Source organism: Nomascus leucogenys, chromosome 11 (assembly GCF_006542625.1).
Source record: "Nomascus leucogenys isolate Asia chromosome 11, Asia_NLE_v1, whole genome shotgun sequence".
Classification (NCBI taxonomy): domain Eukaryota; kingdom Metazoa; phylum Chordata; class Mammalia; order Primates; family Hylobatidae; genus Nomascus; species Nomascus leucogenys.
The window spans coordinates 12685476-12706994 of NC_044391.1; the positions used below are offsets into that span (position 1 = coordinate 12685476).

Consider the following 21519-nt stretch of genomic DNA (forward strand, 5'->3'; position numbering starts at 1 on the left):
GAAGAAAATCTAGTATTGTTGTAAAATACTTGAGCTCCTTCTTAAGAAAAGGCACTGAGAAGTATCAGCTCTGAGAAGTACTTGTGGAAAAATATATGATATGATATTCCTTTCTGACTTATGTGCACACACTAGACAGTGTGCTAGGATTTATGTGATCTACATGTGGGCATTGTTCTCCTAATTAGATAGAAAACATGGGCTCAATACCAAGATTAATCATATATGCTGACACAGATTCTTAAAAACTTCAAGTACTCAACTCACTGAATGTCCTCCATGAGGCTTTCCTAAGAACAGCAGAATTTCCTTTGGCTGTTTCTTATATATTTGGCCAAATATATAACATGAGATAAATTTGTAATGAAATATAGTACAAGAGATACAGAGTAAAACATTAAAAACTATCCAACATTTTATGCCCTGATTTTGGCGGACTTAGTAGTGTCTGCTAAGGCTGGCATGAAGCATGTAAGATTCAACCATTCTCCTGTAGTACCCTAGGTAGTTCTGGGGAGCAAATCCAAAATGCTCCCAGGGCCATGGAAGGAATGGGCAGGAAGTTTTCACATACAACAGAGATGTGTGTTGCCTGGGTCAAAGGAACCAGAGAAAAACAGAAATCCAAAACAAAGAGTCAGCAGAAACTAGCTACGAGGCCAGCCATCTACCCAGGCCTGCCCTAAGTTATCCAGACAGGTAACAACCAACCATCCTTGTTCTTCCCTTCCTCTCTCTGCTTCTCCCTAGTTTGGGTAAAATTCAAACAGCAGCTATTAAAGCCCAGCCTCCACTGAAGGCTTCCATTAGCTCTTCACTAAGGTAGAGAAGAGGAGTTAACACTAATTCAAATTTGGAAATTTCACTATTACAATGAAAATAAACTTTTAAATTTTTTTTTTTTTTTTTTTTTTTTTTTTTTTTTTTGAGACAGAGTCTCGCTCTGTCACCCAGGCTGGAATGCAGTGGTGCGATCTCAGCTCACTGCAACCTCCACCACCCGGGTTCAAGCCATTCTCCTGCCTCAGCCTCCTGAGTAGCTGGGATTACAGGCACACACCACCACACCTGGCTAAGTTTTGTATCTTTAGTAGAGGCAGGGTTTCACCATGTTGGCCAGGCTGGTCTCGAACTCCTGACATCAGATGATCTGCCCACCTCTGCCTCCCAAAGTGCTGGGATTATAGGCATTAGCGTCCACAGCCAGCCGGAATTTCTTAATTGAGACATTTTTATTGAGATTGTTTATATGTCTAAAGGTAATCTAGATCATTTTGTTATTTTGAATCTCCAGGAAAGTCATCCTTATCCAAGGTCACTCACTGAAAAGGTTTAATAGGCTATCAAAATAAAGTTGGATTTTCACAACAAACCACGTCACATTTGTACAAAGTGATTCATACAGAAAGCAAAGTGAGTTATAAATGGTATCAAATTTAGAATATGCCTATTTCTTAATATATAGCTATCTGAAAAAGTGAATATGTGAATTAACTGAAACATACTTGTGAGAGATAAATGATAGTCACATACATATATGAAAAATATTGGGTAAAACAAATTTTGTTTATTCCTAGCAGAATTTCTTTGACCTTTTAAGGGTTAATGTGTACTGTGAACCTCCAAAGAAGTAGCTATAAAGTATGGCTACTTACAGATACCCTCATATCTGCATGTACTCAATGAAAGAGAAGGATTCCTCTTCATCGTAGAAGGCCACCAACCCTTTCAGATTTGAGGCCCGCTTTTGTGACCTCATTTAATCCTAATTACTTCTTAAAGTCCCTACCTCCAAGTATCACATCACATTGGAGGTTAGAGCTTCAACATATAAATTGGGGATGGAGGGAACACAATTCAGTCTAAAGCAATTTACAATATCTATAAAGCTATTACGAATTGGCCTGTTGTTCTGTAATCTTAAATGAATTAAAAAACCACTATCTATATGATCGTAAGAATACTGTACCTTTGGCATTTGGGTTGATAAGTAGTCAATATTCTCTTATCAGAAAGTCAAAAGTATATTGTTCTCTATGAATATGCATGTATTACATAAATGTTATTTTAAAAATATAGTGAAAGTAAAAGCCAACTTTACCTCAGAAGTAGAATTGTTTTTCTTTGTGCCAAACTTATTAATTACAGTCAAATTACCCTAGCTTAAAATTTATATTCTCTAACTCAGGCTTGTCCTCAATGTCTTATGATGTTCTTACCATTTCCCTGCTCGTTCCTAATGAGAAACAATGTTAATTATGTAAGCTAATCACTTTATTACAATAGACAATCACTTTGTTACAGAATCAATTGTACTTTTTAAAAAGTGCCCTTTCTTAGCACTTAATCAGATTTCTGGTTTCATGAGTCAGAATCAAGGCTTTATAATTTAAATAGTACTTAAAAAGAAAAAAGGAAAAGCTACTCTGTTAATATCAGAACCATGACAACATTTTACTGAAAGTTCTTTAAAAACATTCACTTTTTTAGCCATTTAACATACAACTCTATATATTGTATAATGATGTACTTTCCAGAATTAAAGAACCCTTTTTTTTTGGTAAATTATCTGGTTTTAAAAAATCAATAAACACAAAACTTAAGAATGCCCTACTGATGAAAACTCTTTTATGATTCTATTGTGATCCAGATTCACACTTGTGACAAATACCAAGCATAGAAAACAATTACCCTGAAAAATATCAGTGGGTTGGAAGTGTAGTGGATTTTTCAGCTCTTCATCAGAGCACTAGATATGTTAGGAAATTTGTCACGGTGAGATATTCATATACGGCAGCTCATGTAAGTCATGTCCTGTTAGACTAATCAGCAATTTTAACAAGAATGAGTCACCATCCTGTAAAACTTAGAACAATTGTTTGAAAGCTTATTTTGATTTCTACCATGGTAATAATGAAACTATGAAATAAAAATATTTTTTGGAATTATTTGATTGTTGTTCATGGAACAAGTTTGGTATGGTTTAGATTTAAGGAACATGGTAATATTTTGAATTAGTGAGAAAAATTGTTCCGTTTTATTCATCTTAACTTTGCTATTTGGGGATTTAAAAATAGGAAGACAGAAGCATTTCCTATTAGATAGATTCCTTACATTAGTTACTGCATGCAATCCTCACTGCACCCTAATAAGGTATATTCACCTCCTTTGATTGTAAAGAAGTTGAATATGTAATTCAGCAATAAAGCCGGGACTTGCATCCACTTCTGTTAGGTTCTATATTCTTGTCCATGATCCATAGCTGAACCTTGATGAAGTGAATGATGTCGTTTTTTACCCCAGGATTGTACATGTTTAAAATTCTAGCATTTGGAGGCTCAGATTTTTTAGTATAAATGTGTTATTTCAGCCTACCTGTCCATCATACCTCCTGTTCTTACACGTTTTATGCCTATTCTCATCAACATAGTATCCAATGTCCACAACTTTTTCATAGAGATGGAAAAGATTACATAATTCTTCCTCCAGAAAACATCCCACAGCTTTCCGTTTATGTTATGGATTGGATGTTTGTATACTCCCAAAATTCGTATGTTGAAGCCCTAACCACCGATGTGATATTATCAGGAGATGGGGCCTTTGGGAGGTAATTTCCATGAGGTCATGAGGGTGGAGCACCTACAACAGGATTAGTGGCCTCATGAGAAAGCAGAGCTTGCTGTCTCTCTCTGCTAGTGCAGAAGAGGTCATGTGAGGACACACTGAGAAGACCCAGGAAGAAAATTCTTAATGGGCACCAACCTGCACCTCGATCTTGGACTTCGTAGCCTCCCAAACTGTAAGAAATACACGTCTGTTATTTTAGCCTATCTGTCTGAGATAATTAAGACAATCTCAAAGTAAATATCAGAGTCTGCAATCGTCCATAGGGCTGTGGCTAATGTGGCGTCTGCTGCTCCCGCTGCTCCCCGTGCTCCCCGTTCCCTTGCTAACTCTGCTCTGGCCACACTGTTCTCCCTGCTGATTATGAGCCCACCATGCTCCTGCCTGAAGATCTTTGAGTTTTCTGTTTCCATGGCCACAGCCTTCTTATACAGGTAATTTTTATGGCTCACGTGCTCACAAACTACAAATTTCAATTACAATATTGCCTTAGCCACAAGGCCTTCTCTATCTACCCATTATAAAATTTCACTCTTCTCTCTTAACCCAGGCACTATCTTTAACTTCTTCTCTATTTTTGTCGAGAGCACTCATTACACTATGATATACACTATTATTTTAATTATTTGTTTTACACTCCACTCCCTTCCAATAGAATGCAGACTCCATGAGTACGGAGATTTTTGACCATTTAGTCAGTGCTATATTCCCATTATCTGGAAAAGTACATGACATGCTAGGTCCTTAATAAGTATTTGCTAAATGAAGAAATGTGTTAAAGGCAAAATAAAGAGGACATTTAATATTTTTCATTCCCATGATATATATTTTAACACACATAGATATTTGAAGTTAGTTTTAATTAATAAAATTTCACTTGATGATTGACTGCTTCTGAGGTAATTAAATGATAATATCATGTCTAAAAAAGCTATTTTCCTAGTTATGATGATCTTTTCCTTGATATATATATATATATATATATATTTTTTTTTTGAGACAGGGTCTCACTCTGTCACCCAGACTGGAGTGCAGTAGCACGATCATAACTCACTGAAACCTCTGCCTCCTGGGCTCAAGTGAACCTCCAACCTCTGCCTTCCAAGGAGCTGGGACTATAGGCTCATGCCACCACCCAAGGCTATTTTTAAAATTTGTTTAGAGAGACAGAGTTTCACTATGTTGTCCAGGCCGGTCCCTAGCTCCTGAGCTCAATCAATCCGCCCACTTTGGCCTCCCAAAGTGCTGGGATTACAGGCATGAGCCACCACACCAGGAGGAGCTTTCTATTCCAATAAAAGATAGTAACATTTTTTATTGAGCTATAATTACAAAATAGATATTTTTCTTAACACATATGAATATAATCCATATTATTTTGTTATTGAAATCACAGAACAAATGTGATTTACTTTCTAACATATTGTTTTTTAAACTAATCCATCAAGAAATCAAAATATTTGTTAAATAAAATATGCCAAATACAGGTCAAAATATTGTACACTTCCAAGTTAACTAATATATATCAACTACTATAATCAATATAGTTTGAAAGAAGATAGTATTTCGGAAACAAAAACATTATAAGAAAAAAATAAATATTAACTCTATAGTTTCTGCCTAGTATCATTTTTAATTAACTTTTAAAAAATCCACTTTGGTTATAAACAAATTACATCCTAAGTAACCTACCCTACACATATTAATCATTGTAAGTAACATCAAATAATCATGTATCTCTCATGGATTGCACTTCCTTTAAATCATCTGTTATCCAAAGAATAATTTCACTCTTTAATTTCAGTATTTTAAAGTTGCTCTCACATCTTCTCATTATTTCAAAGCTAATTACAAAGAATAACATTATACAGTAGAACTGAATAGCCTACCAAAACCATGAACAAGTTTCCCCTCTTACAAAATATATTTGATGAAGCAGTATGATAAGCTAGTATCACTCTACTGAAATATTTTCACTGAGACTGTAATTTTCTCAAAAATATGCAGATACAGACTTCAGAGCACAACTACTCCATCTGAATCAAGCTTTTTGCCCAACAACACCAAACACCTTAAGGAAGCATTGTTTTCTTCTGCCTTTTATACAACTATCAGATCTACAGATTTAGCCTGATTTATGTAGAGCATGCCAGTCAACTTGAATACTAACTTTTATACTCTGTTAAAGGTATACTACCCACACTGGTACTTGTTAGAGTAACAACAAAATGGGCTGTTTACAACAGCTAAATGTAAACTATTAGCAAGTGGTGGACCTGTGTTGGAACAGATTAGTTACTAAAATTTACAGAAGATTATGCAATTGTCAGCAAAGACTGCAAGCACCTTTTTCCTCTGCAATTTTGACGCTGATGTCATCTAAGATACAGCAGTTATATCTTTTAAGATAACACAATTGCGTATCAAGAAAAGTTACAAGGATAATGTCAGTGATTATTAGCTTAAATTACAAAAATCAAGTACTTTTAGTAAAGCATATGAGACATCAAAAGAGAATACAACTCATGAAAATTGTCTTCTTTTATCAAAATGAAGATATCTTCATGATAAAAGTATGTTAGGTATTTTTACTTCTAAAATGTAAATAATAATTGCCTTACTTAAATTATAGGGTAAGTATAAGGACAAAAGTATCTGGCCCCTGAAAGCTTTATGCAAGTTGGGGTTCCTTCCTATTATTTTCCCTTATTAATGTTATTCTTATAGAAATATAATTATATAAAGAACTATCAATACAAATTTCCATTTAAAATAATTATAGAATATTCTATGAAGACAGCTCTACATTGAGTCTAAAGTGATTCAAAAATTAATAAAGTTCTGTGATTAAAAACAAATTAAGTCAGAATATTCAGCCCTTGTTTTTACGAAGTTATATGCTTGTCTTCCATATTCCTAAGCAGATAAATTAGATCTGAAAATTAAGTATGGTTTGGGTGTCCTCTAAAAGAAAAGGAGCAACCAGTGAAATTCTCAAAAATGGAGATTTTGAGATGGGGCTCTAATTAAATACAGTATTCTAAAACTTTAAATATATCATTGAGCAGAAATAATCACATTTCAATTCAAGGGACTTTAAAAAGTAATCATCTTTGTGAAGTTAGAACACGAGGTTTCTTATGAGAGTGTAGCTACACAACTGTCTTAAAATGAAAAAGGCCGTTTCCTTCAGTTAAGCCTTCAATTAAAGTGCACTTTCATATTCATTAAACTCAGAAGCCTAGAACAATCCTCTAAATCGGATATATTCCCACACACCACATGAAGAATACTGGTAATTATTAAATTTTCCAGATCTTATGGACATTTCTGATTTTATTCCTGTCATTTATTCATGCAGCTTGTAACATTGAATATGAATTTTAAAGGAGTGCAGGCCAGGAAAGGTTAGGGTCTTACTGATGAGATTTCAGCAAAAAGGAAGATGCCAATATTAAGATGAATGGGACTAAATAAATAATCCAAAGACAGAGCTTCTTTTTCTTTTAATTATGACATATCCCAAAGAATGCCTATGACTTCTGAAAACATACTAAATATTTTATTGATTCTCAAAATGTTAAGTTGTATTCTCTGAGACTATTAAAATTATCTGTAGCTATTTACAAATAGTTTATTTTAAATTGGAAAGAAAAACATTGTTTATACAAATTAATTTGTATATGTAAATTGTAGCATACTAAGATATATGTATGCCTCTGTAAACATTTTTTAAAAATTCTTGGGCCGGGCGCGGTGGCTCACGCTTGTAATCCCAGCACGTTGGGAGGCCGAGGCGGGCGGATCACGAGGTCAGGAGATCGAGACCAAGGTGAAACCCCGTCTCTACGAAAAATACAAAAAAAAATTAGCCGGGCGTGGTGGTGGGCGCCTGTAGTCCCAGCTACTCGGAGAGGCTGAGGCAGGAGAATGGCGGGAACCCGGGAGGCGGAGCTTGCAGTGAGCCAAGATTGCGCCACTGCACTCCAGCCTGGGTGAAAAAAAAAAAAAAAAAAACAATCAAACAAAAAACAAACAAAAAATTCTTAAAAAAATTTATGTTCAAATTTGTGAGTCAGATTTCATATTTGTTCTAGCATACAACAGATGGATGCTTAAGTTATAAAGTGATTTCGACTAAGTAAAGGAAGCAAAAGAGTAAGAGAATGCAGATTCTAATGCAAAGTAAGTATCTTACTGCCTCCTGTGGACAATTCTGTCTCCAAAATCAAACAATAACCTATAAACTTGTCCAATCTGTCTTGACTACCAATACTAGACAGAGGACATTAAAGTAAAGAGGGCCGGCGTGGGGGCTCATGCTTTTAATCCCAGCACTTTGGGAGGCTGAGGCGGGTGGATCACGAGGTCAGGAGTTTGAGATCAGCATGGCAAACATGGTGAAATCCCGTCTCTACTAAATACGAAAAAACAAACAAAATCAGCCGGGCATAGCGGTGCATGCCTGTAATCCTAGCTACTCAGCAGGCTGAAGCGGGATAATTGCTTGAACCCAGGAGGCAGAGGTTGCAGTGAGCTGAGATCGTACCACTGCACTCCAGCCTGGGCGAGGGAGTGAGACTCCGTCCCAGAAAAAAAAAAAAGGAAACAGAAAAAAAGGAAGTAAAGAGAAAGCAGCTAGTGTTCTGGCCACACCACATTTATTTCAGACACAGTGGTTTTGGCTTTAACTTCTTTTACACATCAGTCTTCTACGTAAATATATATTGTAAACAAAATGTTCATAGAGTAAAGCTATTAGAAAATCACTGACTTTTAGGGCAGGCCTGGTGGTGACAAAATCACTCAGCGTTTGCTTGTCTGTAAAGTATTTTATTTCTCCTTCACTTATGAAGCTTAGTTTGGCCGGATATGAAATTCTGGGTTGAAAATTCTTTTCTTTAAGAATGTTGAATATCAGCCCCCACTCTCTTCTGGCTTGTAGAGTTTCTGCCAAGAGATCAGCTGTTAGTCTGATGGGCTTCCCTTTATGGGTAACCCGATACCAGGCCTGCCCTAAAAGAGCTCCTGAAGGAAGCACTAAACACAGAAAGGAACAACTGGTACCAGCCCCTGCAAAAACATGCCAAATTGTAAAGACCATTGAGGCTAGGATGAAACTGCATCAACTAACGAGCAAAATAACCAACTAACATCATAATGACAGGATCAGATTCATACATAACAATATTAACGTTAAATATAAATGGACTAAATGCTCCAATTAAAAGACACAGACTGGTAAACTGGATAAGGAGTCAGGACCCATCAGTGTGCTGTATTCAGGAAACCCATCTCATGTGCAGAGACACACATAAACTCAAAATAAAGAGATGGAGGAAGATCTATCAAGCAAATGGAAAACAAAAAAAGGCAGGGGTTGCAATCCTAGTCTCTGATAAAATAGACTTTAAACCAACAAAGATCAAAAGAGACAAAGAAGGCCATTACATAATGGTAAAGGGATCAATTCAACAAGAAGAGCTAACTATCCTAAATATATATGCACCCAACACACGAGCACCCAGATTCATAAAGCAAGTCCCGAGTGACCTACAAAGGGACTTAAACTCCCACACAATAATAATGGGAGATTTTAACACCCCACTGTCAGCATTAGACAGATCAACGAGACAGAAAGTTAACAAGGATATCTAGGAATTGAACTCAGCTCTGCACAAAGTGGACCTAATAGACATCTACAGAACTCTCCACCCCAAATCAACAGAATATACATTTTTTTCAGCACCACACCACACCTATTCCAAAATTGACCACATAGTTGGAAGTAAAGCTCTCCTCAGCAAATGTAAAAGAACACAAATTATAACAAACTGTCTCTCAGACCACAGTGCAATCAAACTAGAACTCAGAATTAAGAAACTCACTCAAAACCGCTCAACTACATGGAAACTGAACAACCTGCTCCTGAATGACTACTGGGTACATAATGAAATGAAGGCAGAAATAAAGATGTTCTTTGAAAACCAGCGAGAACAAAGACACAACATACCAGAATCTCTGGGACACGTTCAAAGCAGTGTGTAGAGGGAAATTTGTAGCACTAAATGCCCACAAGAGAAAGCAGGAAAGATCCAAAATTGACACCCTAACATCACAATTAAAAGAACTAGAAAAGCAAGAGCAAACACATTCAAAAGCTAGCAGAAGGCTTGAAATAACTAAAATCAGAGCAGAACTGAAGGAAATAGAGACACAAAAAACCCTTCAAAAAATTAATGAATCCAGGAGCTGTTTTTTTGAAAAGATCAACAAAATTGATAGACCACTAGCAAGACTAATAAAGAAGAAAAGAGAGAAGAATCAAATAGATGCAATAAAAAATGAAAAAGGGGATATCACCACCGATCCCACAGAAACACAATCTACCATCAGAGAATACTACAAACACCTCTATGCAAATAAACTAGAAAATCTAGAAGAAATGGATAAATTCCTCGACAAATACACCCTCCCAAGACTAAACCAGGAAGAAGTTGAATCTCTGAATAGACCAATAACAGGTTCTGAAATTGTGGCAATAATCAACAGCTTACCAACCAAAAAGAGTCCAGGACCTGATGGATTCACAGCTGAATTCTACCAGAGGTACAAGGAGGAACTGGTACCATTCCTTCTGAAACAACTCCAATCAATAGAAAAAGAGGGAATCCTCCCTAACACATTTTATGAAGCCAGCATCGCCCTGATACCAAAGCCTGGCAGAGACATAACCAAAAAAGAGAATTTCAGACCAATATCCTTGATGAACATTGATGCAAAAATCCTCAATAAAATACTGGCAAACCGAATCCAGCAGCACATCAAAAAGCTTATCCACCATAAACAAGTGGGCTTCATCCCTGGGATGCAAGGCTGGTTCAACACATGCAAATCAATAAATGTAATCCAGCATATAAACAGAACCAAAGACAAAAACCACATGATTATCTCAATAGATGCAGAAAAGGCCTTTGACAAAATTCAACAACCCTTCATGCTAAAAACTCTCAATAAATTAGGTATTGATGGGACATATCTCAAAATAATAAGAGCTATCTATGACAAACCCACAGCCAATATCATACTGAATGGGCAAAAACTGGAAGCATTCCCTCTGAAAACTGGCACAAGACAGGGATGCCCTCTCTCACCACTCCTATTCAACATAGTGCTGGAAGTTCTGGCCAGGGCAATCAGGCAGGAGAAGGAAATAAAGGGTATTCAGTTAGAGAAAGAGGAAGTCAAATTGTCCCTGTTTGCAGATGACATGATTGTATATCTAGAAAACCCCATTGTCTCAGCCCAAAATCTCCTTAAGCTGATTAGCAACTTCAGCAAAGTCTCAGGATACAAAATCAATGTACAAAAATCACAAGCATTCTTGTACACCAATAACAGACAAACAGAGAGCCAAATCATGAGTGAACTCCCATTCACAATTGCTTCAAAGAGAATAAAATACCTAGGAATCCAACTTACAAGGGATGTGAAGGACCTCTTCAGGGAGAACTACAAACCACTGCTCAGTGAAATAAAAGAGGATACAAACAAATGGAAGAACATTCCATGCTCATGGGTTGGAAGAATCAATATCGTGAAAATGGCCATACTGCCCAAGGTAATTTATAGATTCAATGCCATCCCCATCAAGCTACCAATGACTTTCTTCACAGAATTGGAAAAAACTACTTTAAAGTTCATAGGGAACCAAAAAAGAGCCCGCATCGCCAAGTCAATCCTAAGCCAAAAGAACAAAGCTGGAGGCATCACGCTACCTGACTTCAAACTATACTACAAGGCTACAGTAACCAAAACAGCATGGTACTGGTACCACAACAGAGACATAGATCAATGGAACAGAACAGAGCCCTCAGAAACGATGCCACATATCTACAACTATCTGATCTTTGACAAACCTGACAAAAACAAGAAATGGGGAAAGGATTCCCTATTTAATAAATGGTGCTGGGAAAACTGGCTAGCCATATGTAGAAAGCTGAAACTGGATCCCTTCCTTACACCTTATACAAAAATTAATTCAAGATGGATTAAAGACTTACATGTTAGACCTAAAACCATTAAAATCCTACAAGAAAACCTAGGCAATACCATTCAGGACATAGGCATGGGCAAGGACTTCATGTCTAAAACACCAAAGGCAACGGCAACAAAAGCCAAAATTGACAAATGGGATCTAATTAAACTAAAGAGCTTCTGCACAGCAAAAGAAACTACCATCAGAGTGAACAGGCAGCCTACAGAATGGGAGAAAATTTTTGCAACCTACTCATCTGACAAAGGGCTAATATCCAGAATCTACAATGAACTCAAACAAATTTACAAGAAAAATACAAACAACCCCATCAAAAACTGGGCAAAGGACATGAACAGACACTTCTCAAAAGAAGACATTTATGCAGCCAAAAAGCACATGAAAAAATGCTCATCATCACTGGCCATCAGAGAAATGCAAATCAAAACCACAGTGAGATACCATCTCACACCAGTGAGAATGGCCATCATTAAAAAATCAGGAAACAACAGGTGCTGGAGAGGATGTGGAGAAATAGGAACACTTTTACACTGTTGGTGGGACTGTAAACTAGTTCAACCATTGTGGAAGTCAGTGTGGCCATTCCTCAGGGATCTAGAACTAGAAATACCATTTGACCCAGCCATCCCATTACTGGGTATATACCCAAAGGACTATAAATCATGCTGCTATAAAGACACATGCACACGTATGATTATTGCGGCACTATTCACAATAGCAAAGACTTGGAACCAACCCAAATGTCCAACAACGATAGACTAGATTAAGAAAATGTGGCACATATACACCATGGAATACTATGCAGCCATAAAAAATGATGAGTTTGTGTCCTTTGTAGGGACATGGATGAAACTGGAAAACATCATTCTCAGTAAACTATCACAAGGACAAAAAACCAAACACCACATGTTCTCACTCATAGGTGGGAACTGAACAATGAGAACTCATGGACACAGGAAGGGGAACATCACACTCCGGGGACTGTTGTGGGGTTGGAGGAGGGGGGAGGGACAGCATTAGGAGATATACCTAATGCTAAATGACGAGTTAATGGGTGCAGGAAATCAACATGGCACATGTATACATATGTAACAAACCTGCACATTGTGCACATGTACCCTAAAACCTAAAGTATAATAATAAAAAAAAATAATAAAATAAAAAAAAAGAAAAAAAAAGAAAATCACTGACTTAAAATATCTTGTGGACATTTATAAATTACTAAATTTGGAAATAAAAAAGCCTCCCAGATATCAGCAATATAAAACCCAACCATAACAGATTTCTAATAAATGAATAACATTAAAGTTGGCTTCAGTTTTCTTCAACACAGTAACACAGGTTGAAAAGCAGTGCCATAATGTACAGAGTAGTGACAAAAAATATTTTGACTCAAAACTTCTATACCCAGCCAGTTTTTCTTCCAATTGGAATTCAATAGAAAGATACAGAAGGAGATTATTATTTTGTTGACATATCCAACAAACAACAGGTGATAGATCTGAAACTAAGTGGAAAATATATTATTCAAAAATTGAGAAACATAACCATATAGCTTAGCATTGTCTGAACAGTTAGAATAATGACAAAAACAATTACAAATATCAAAAGTAACTATAGAAAAATAATACAATGGTCAAAGAAAAAATATTAATATATGAATCCAAATCCCAAATGATTTTAAAAAGGGCTTGGAATTAATAGTCTCAGTTGTAAAGAAGTTAAATTATGTTTAAGGCTCATGTAAAAAGAAACTATATATATACAACATACACATATATATACACATACAACGTTTCTATTATACGTAATTATAGGTTTAAAGTCATCAAAGAATTGATAGGATGAAAACAGTGGTACTTTTAAAACACTTAAAAGGAGAAACAAAATAAAATAATTAGATCAAAGATAAAATTTGTAATAAAAAGAATCATACATGAGTTAAAAATTGTTTTTAAAACCAATAATCTCAAAGTGAATAAAAAATAAAAGCTCATTTACAATGTGAGTCCCTTTACTTAACTTGTGAGTCTAAATAAACTTTAACTGTAAATAACAACAACAACAAACACTTATATAGCACTTACTATGAGCCTGGCACTATTATGAGAATTTAAATACATTAAACTTGCTTTATCCTCAAAGGACATTTCAGGATACTAATCTTATGTCCATTTTACAGATGAGAAAATGCCTACTCAGAAATTTGGAGGATTTGCCAGAGGAAATAATACTGCTAAAATTTAAATTTGGACACAGGTAGTCTGGTTCCAGAACCCAGGCCATCTGGATAATCTGGATTCCAAATACACTCTACCCCCTCTCAATTAAGAGGAATACAAGAAACATGTTCTTTACAATTGCAAGCAGTTCTTTCCCCTTACCCTTTACTATGTGAGAAGGCAGGGAACGAGGTGCAGGATGGGGTGGAGGGATGGGTTAAAGAATAAATAATATGGAAGACCAGGGATATGACTGAACAAATACCCTGTTTCTGGTCACAGTTCATTCTCAGACATGATAGAGCTGTCCTCTGGAAAATGGAATTCTCAGGCTCTGCTCTGATTAATGCAAAGCGTGTCTCTAAAAAACAACACCTGCGCAAGCTTCCGCCACTGTTTTCCTAAACACTTTTTTCCCCCATCCCTTTTTCATAGGGAAGCCTTCTCCAACCAATATTTCCAGTCACTGTTTTTCTAGTTTTTAAGGTCTCTTCCTTTTACCCAAGCACTTCTTTTGGCTGGAAGCCCACAATACATTGAGAGGAAGGTACTCTTTACCTATATCCTAGGGTAAGGCAGAGAAACACACACAGAGGGGGAAGGAAAAAGAGAGAGAGACTGACAGACATGAGAAGTCATAAGAACTGGAAAGAATCTAAAACATACAATTTTCTCCCTTTACCCGTTTATGCAAGAATATTTTTGCATGTGTGTATAATATAGCTGCACGGTTTTGGCTTTTGACAAATATATCTATATACTTTGTAAGTTAGGGGTGGCAACTGGGAAGGAGAATTATTTACCAAACATTAAATTAGAAGGACCACTCCATGGATGCAGGCTGTCCTACAAATATTCATTTAGTGAGGCTATATTGACATAAACTGTTCATGAAAATCAGATTGATTCTTTCACATAAATCAGAATTTACCACAGACTCTTATATGACAAACAAAATAATGTCACATTTGCTTTTTTCCCCCTCAAACATGGGAAACATAAGACAGGCGAGAGCATGGTATTCCAACAGATGTTAACATTCTTTTACTTACAGCCCTCATAGATGTCAGTAGGAATATGGACTGCTGCATGCTGATAAGATATTTGTCGTCCAAAATTAGCATCTTCAATGAAAACAGGTTTTATCCTCTGGCTGCCTGGCTCGCTGTCATTTTTCTCAGGCTATATAGAAAAAGGGAATAAACAGAATATTACAATTTTTGCTAACATAAATATTTTCACATGCACTTTTTTACTTGCCAAATACATATTTTTCAAAAAATAAATCTACAAGAATTGTTTAAAATATAGTAGCTTGACAGCATTGGACACACAAATTTCCATTCAGGTATTAGCATTCACAGTATATCTTTATTGTATTATTCACATTATAACTACCCGCTCTCCTGATTTCCTCAATGTTGGAGTCATTCAGGATCATCTTTGGGGGACGAGGGAGACCAGACTTCCACACATATAATACTTACTAAGATGTAAACTTAAAGAATTGGATAGGCCAGGCCCAGTGGCTCACGCCTGTAATCCCAGCACTTTGGGAGGAAGAGTTGGGCAGATCGCTTGAGCCCAGGAGTTCTAGACCAGCCCAGGCAACATGGCAAACCCTTGTCTCTATGAAAAATAACAGAAAATTAGCTGGACATGGCAGTACAGGCCTGTAGTCACAGGAGGCTTTAGGTGGAAAGATCGCTTGTGCACGGGAGGTTAAGGCTGCAGTGAGCCAAGATTACATCACCACACTCCAGCCTGGGCAACAAAGTGAGACCCTGTCTCAAATAAATAAACAAACAAGCAGACAAACAAATAAAATAATAAGAAACTGGAGAGGTGCCTTTAAATACAACCTAACTAATATTATCCGCTTGAAATAAATTTCACAATTTATGTAACTAAATTTATATTTGGCACTTGAAGATGATTCTTTGACAAATAATGGTACACGTGACAGAAATAATATGGCAATGAAGGATTATTTTAAATCTCATCTACTTGCTTTTTGCATGTTTTTCAGGTATATCAATTTTTGTTTTAAAAAAGAAAGTATACTAGGAAAGAAGTGATCTATTCTAACTCTAAATACAATTAAATCCTAATTTCAACCAATTTGACTCTTGAGGTAGAAATGAAGATCCAATTAATAATGATTCAAGAAAACCCCTCAGGAGTCTCAAGTCAAAGATTAATTTTCTATCTATTGGAACTATACTTTTGATACTGAATTACCTTGTTGCCTTCCCCTGGTAACACACTAAGAATTTCATTCATTTATCCAAAATGTATCTATAACAGTTTTTGATAGTTGTGTTAAACTTTTTTTGTTCAATCAAAATAGGTTTTAACTCTACCCTAACTGTATTTGTTTTTAAATGATATGAAGTTTAAAAATTACGAGTTAAGCAAAAGTGAAAAGAGAAAAAAACCTATTTGTTTTGGGTGGAAACAGGTAGAGGGAGAAATGAATGCATGTATACGTAGCAAGTGTTACCAGTATTATTCCTGGCTTTGCAATTTTAAGAAATAACTTGTGCTTTCTGGTTTTTCCAATAATACAATGAGAATGTATTATATTTGTGATAAGAATAAAACTATTAAGGTTTAAGTCTTTTCTATTAATATTATAAAGCTTGTCTTACATAAAAATTACTTCTGTTTCCTATGAATCCTCTCACACTTAACAATTAGCAGTTTTAAATATATCTTATGGAGGCTCTTGCTCTTTTAAATAACCATATAAATAGCTTTTAGAAATAACTTTAAAGTAATAATGTACTTCTCAACTTGTAAAATCATGTATCAAGACTCCTTAAGGTACAATTGCTAAACATATTTTAAAAAAGAATAATAGTGCTATTTCCACTGTTCTCCTTTGGTAGTTTATATAAATTAAAATAACTGCATAAAAAGATGAGAATTTCTAAATTGAACTCATTTATTATCTTTAAGCTACTGGAAACTACTGTTCCTTATACCATCATACTCCATGTCTTTACTTATATTTATATATTATGGCAGTATATATTTAATTGAAATACAGTAAATATTACACACAAAGGAGCTGACTTTTATGAAAAAAGCTACTTAACACAGAATGTCTCATGTAGCAATTAACTATTTCAAATAAATTCTCCCTCTGAAACAAAGAATTCCAGTTCTTCAGATCACATACAAGAAAGAACATCTATGTCTCCTTCCAGTGTTTTTTTCAAAATATATCTTCTGAAGTCTACCGACCACCATATACAAATGTGTGCAGAGAAAATGAGCTAGTGGATTCTGAAATATATTCAAATGCATTTGGTAAAACATAGCTGACACATGAAATGCATAATTCTCAGACTATTCTTCTCAATATAATTTCAGCTATTAAATAATAGATTAGATCACTCAGAGACAGAGATACAAGCTAATGTTGGATGAGGAGGTCATTCAATTTTACAACCAGTGCATATTAGCAAATTTAATTTGGAAAATCACAATGATAATTCTTTGACAGGTACAAAAAGCTCTTGCAAATTTAACATATTTATCTCACCCTTAGAACTGATATTTATAAAAAGCATTGATTTTTAATATTTTGTTCTTTTTCATGTTATTAACTTAAAAAATATTCCTACTTATAGCACAATATTCAAAAATTAAAGTCTATATATTTTACCTAAATTGCAATGGAAATTTACTTAACTATTTTGCACAATTCAGATTTGCAAACTGATAAACTTTGCTTGCAATCATACTATGGCTATATTTATGTCCCCAGTTCTGTATTATTTTTGTGTGCCACAAAGTTGTAAAATGATTAGTTGATATAGAATAAAATGGCTCACTAAAACTCTCTATGGAAGTATCATAATTTTTATTTCTATCTCACTAGTAAAGGAGTTAGATCAACAGTCTTGGCTAGGCCCAGTGGCCCATGCCTGTAATCCCAGCACTTTGGGAGGCCTAGGCTGGACAATCACTTAAGGCCAGGAGTTCAAGAACATCCTGGACAACATAGTGAGGCCCTCATCTCTACAAAAAATTTAAAAATGAGCCTGGCATGGTGGTATGCTCCTGTATTTCCAGCTATTCAGGAGGCTGAGGCATGAGGGCCTTGAGCCCAGGAGTTTGAGGCTGCAATGAGCTATGATTACGCTACTCCACTCTAGCCTGGGTGACAGAATGAGACCGTGCGTGCACGCACGTGTGTCTGTGTACGTTCCTGTGTGATGAAACAAGCCTTGCATGCAATTCTCCAATATGTATGTATGTATGTATATTTTCAAATTTCAATCTCTAAATATATCCTGTTTTTTTGTAGTTTTTTTACAGTTGTTATTTACATTAGGGCCTGCAACTTTTATAACATAGATATTACTGATTTTAGAATTTTTTAAAGTCTCAATTATTATTCTTAATATCAATTTTGGATATGTAATACTCCTTAAGGCATGGCATCATATTCCAATATAAAGCATTATCAAAGATAGGATGCATTATATTTAAAGTGGACTTAAATACAGGCATCAAGTCTGAATATTCTGGTATACTGAGATATTGGATCAATACTATGGATTAAAAAGTAAAGTTTAGGCCAGGCATGGTGGCTCACACCTGCAATTCTGGCACCTTGGGAGGCCAAGGCAGGTGGATCACGAGGTCAGGAGTTTGAGACCAGCCTCGCCAACATGGTGAAACCCTGTCTCTACTAATAATACAAAAGTTAGCCGGGTGTGGTGGCACGTGCCTGTAGTCCCAGCTACTCAGGAGGCTGAGGCAGGGGAATCACTTGAACCTGGGAGACAGAGGTTGCAATGAACCAAGATTGCACCACCTCACTCCAGTCTGGGTGACAGAGCGAGACTCTATCTCAAAAGAAGAAAAGAATGTTTAAACATTACTTTAAACATTACTTTTTAATATACAGTACTAGATTACTCTGTTATGGCTAGTTCATCATTGGAACTTAAGCATCCTGTGCTGCTCTGCTAATTAAAGATTGTTACCAGGTCTGACCCACACAGAGGAAAAGCCTTGTGATTTTTTTGTTGGTTTGTTTGTTTTCTTCTGTTTTAAATCAGAATCTTGCTCTCTTCCCCAGCCTGGAGTACAGTGGCACAATCATGGCTCAGCACACCCTTGAGTTGCCAACCTCCTACCTCAGCCTCCAGAGCTGCTGGGACTACAGGTGCATTCCATCATACCCAGCTAGGCTTTTTAATTTCTATTGTTTAGAGCCAGTGTCTTGCTATGCTGTCCAGGCTGGTCTCAAACTCCTGGCCTCAAATAATCCTCCTGCCTCAGCCTCCTGAGTTGCTCAGATTACAGGTGTGAGCCACCACACCCAGCTTGAAAAGCTTCATTTTTGGTAAATCTCTTGGATCAATGAGAATGAAGACTCAGTGGAATTGCAGGTGATGATGCCCAAATAAAGAATGAATAGAAAGAGGTGTGGAACTTTCATCCAGTCAGAGTTGTTCTAAGTCAAGTTGGAAGGCCAGGTTGAATAGTAAATGATGAATCTAGTACAATGGCAATAAGAACATAACTGAGCCTTCTGATTTCATTGATTTAAGCTGCTATTTTCTCCTATGACTTAGAGAAGTATTTGGTAGATGAATAGATTTAGAAAGAGTATGAGTTGGATGGCACTGAATATGCACTTAAGGACTTACATATAACATTTGTACTTTTGTTTTACTGAATCATAACAAAAATAAAATTTTGAAATTATGTATTTAATGAATAGAAATATTGTTCTTGCATAAAACGTATGAGCTTAGCTAATATATTTGATGAAGAACAAATTATTTTATGAATTCAGAAGATTATGCCAGTTCTTCAGGTAATAAAAATATTATAACTCCTTAGATTTACTCTGGAAAAACTATAGCATTGATTCTTCAGAAGCAATTTGTTTAACATATTAAGAAAAGAAAGTTTTAAAATTAACATGAAAAGTAAATTTATAACATCAGTGGCGAAAAGAAAGTTGAAGAAACAATTCTAGTTTTTAAAGATTAGATTCAGTGTAAAGTCTTCATGTATTATTCTACTAATAATTATGATGTATAAAAGAGAAGAAAGAAACAGTCTGAGATATGTAGATTTTGGGGAAAAGTGAAACCACGAAGCAGCTGAAATTGAGCAGTAACAAAAAGAAAGTTAAAAAACACTGTAGGGAATATTAAAACAAAGAATATATAAATTTTCCAAATGGCAGAGAAAGATAAATTGGAACTAAATTAAGTTAAAAGGCAATACTGATCCCTGCAATAACTTGTTTATTAAATTTAAAAGACAAAATTGACATTCTTCAAATAAGATGTATTAAAGTTGCTGATGAGGATTATAATGATGCATTCAAAAGATCTGAAATACAGAACCTGAGGACATCCTTGAAATAAAACTGATGTAATTTTAGTTTGCATGATGAATAAATTTAGTTTGCATGAACGCCCATGAATTGCCTATCACAGGACCTAGCAGGGAGTAAGGAGAGCCATTAGCAATACAATACAGTTGAGTATGATGGAAAAGAGTTGGGGGCTGATTTAAATTCCATATGTAGTATGAAGTTTTCAAATATCCAGCATCAGAAAGGGATGTAATACAGTGCTACAAAAGTATACCCATATCTACACATTATATCTAAATATGTAACCTATATTTTGGGAAGGGAGTGATATTTATCTTCTGCTCAAGGATTGTAAAAGGCACTATGTGATTTTTACAGAGTCTGAAAGTTCAACATAGCACTCCCCATGGAAACCATGTAGTACCATGCATTATATTATAAAAGGAAATGTTTTAAATGAAGCCATTCTACTTCTAAAAAATTAAAAGAATCTTTTTATATTATGATACACGAATATACTTTTCAAAATATTGCCAGGGCAAATGAGGTTTAAAACAACCCCCACCACCTTGAAAGGTACGAAGATCAATGATATTCTCTCGATATCTGAGGCAAAGACTGGCTAAAGTCATAAAACTAAGATCTAATTTAAGAGATCAGACGGTAGAACTCCAGGATCCCACCATAAATGCTACTAATCCAGGACGACTGGGAACCCATGTTTAAACCATCTTTGCAAAAGGAGCATGTGCCCAAGTGTGTAAAGCATTAAAAATATATGAGGACAGGCTTGAAAAATTTTGGAAAGCAGCCCCAAAAACATAAGGCAGAATTCTTAGAAGACACTGAGTCTAGTCTACCTTTTTATTGGTTTTATAGTTTCTCCCCCCAGTGATTCCTGAGATGGCTACATTCCATACGGAGATGCACACATTAATTTTAAGATATTCAGGGTAAACATCACTGGGAATAGTGGATCAGATCAGGAGAAACTTAGGACTCAAAGTTTAACAAGCTGATACATCACACACATTTTATTTTGCCTACTGCAACAACACTGTAACCTCACAACTGTCAATGATAAAACTAGTTGGATAAAATATAAGCCAAATGCATCAAAATTAAATACGGACAGAATAACAGATAGATGTAATAAATTCAAATTTTAAATCAAAACTGTCTCCAAAATTTTACCCTTAAGTCTCAATTTACAGCAGCTCCTTCACAGGCCCTCTTCTTCCTCACAGGTGTCCACTGCCCAG

The 21519-nt window shown here is 35.7% G+C and overlaps 1 protein-coding gene across 4 annotated transcripts in view; it reads right to left on the minus strand.

Moving 5' to 3' along the window:
* Positions 1 to 21519, minus strand: part of CACNA2D1 (calcium voltage-gated channel auxiliary subunit alpha2delta 1) — a 504363-nt gene that overhangs the window by 163007 nt on the left and 319837 nt on the right. For all 4 annotated transcript variants that reach the window (XM_030822006.1, XM_030822005.1, XM_030822007.1 and 1 more), the window contains one exon: positions 14955 to 15084. In XM_030822006.1, coding sequence (XP_030677866.1) covers positions 14955 to 15084 — 130 coding nt within the window. The remainder of the gene's footprint in view (positions 1 to 14954; positions 15085 to 21519) is intronic.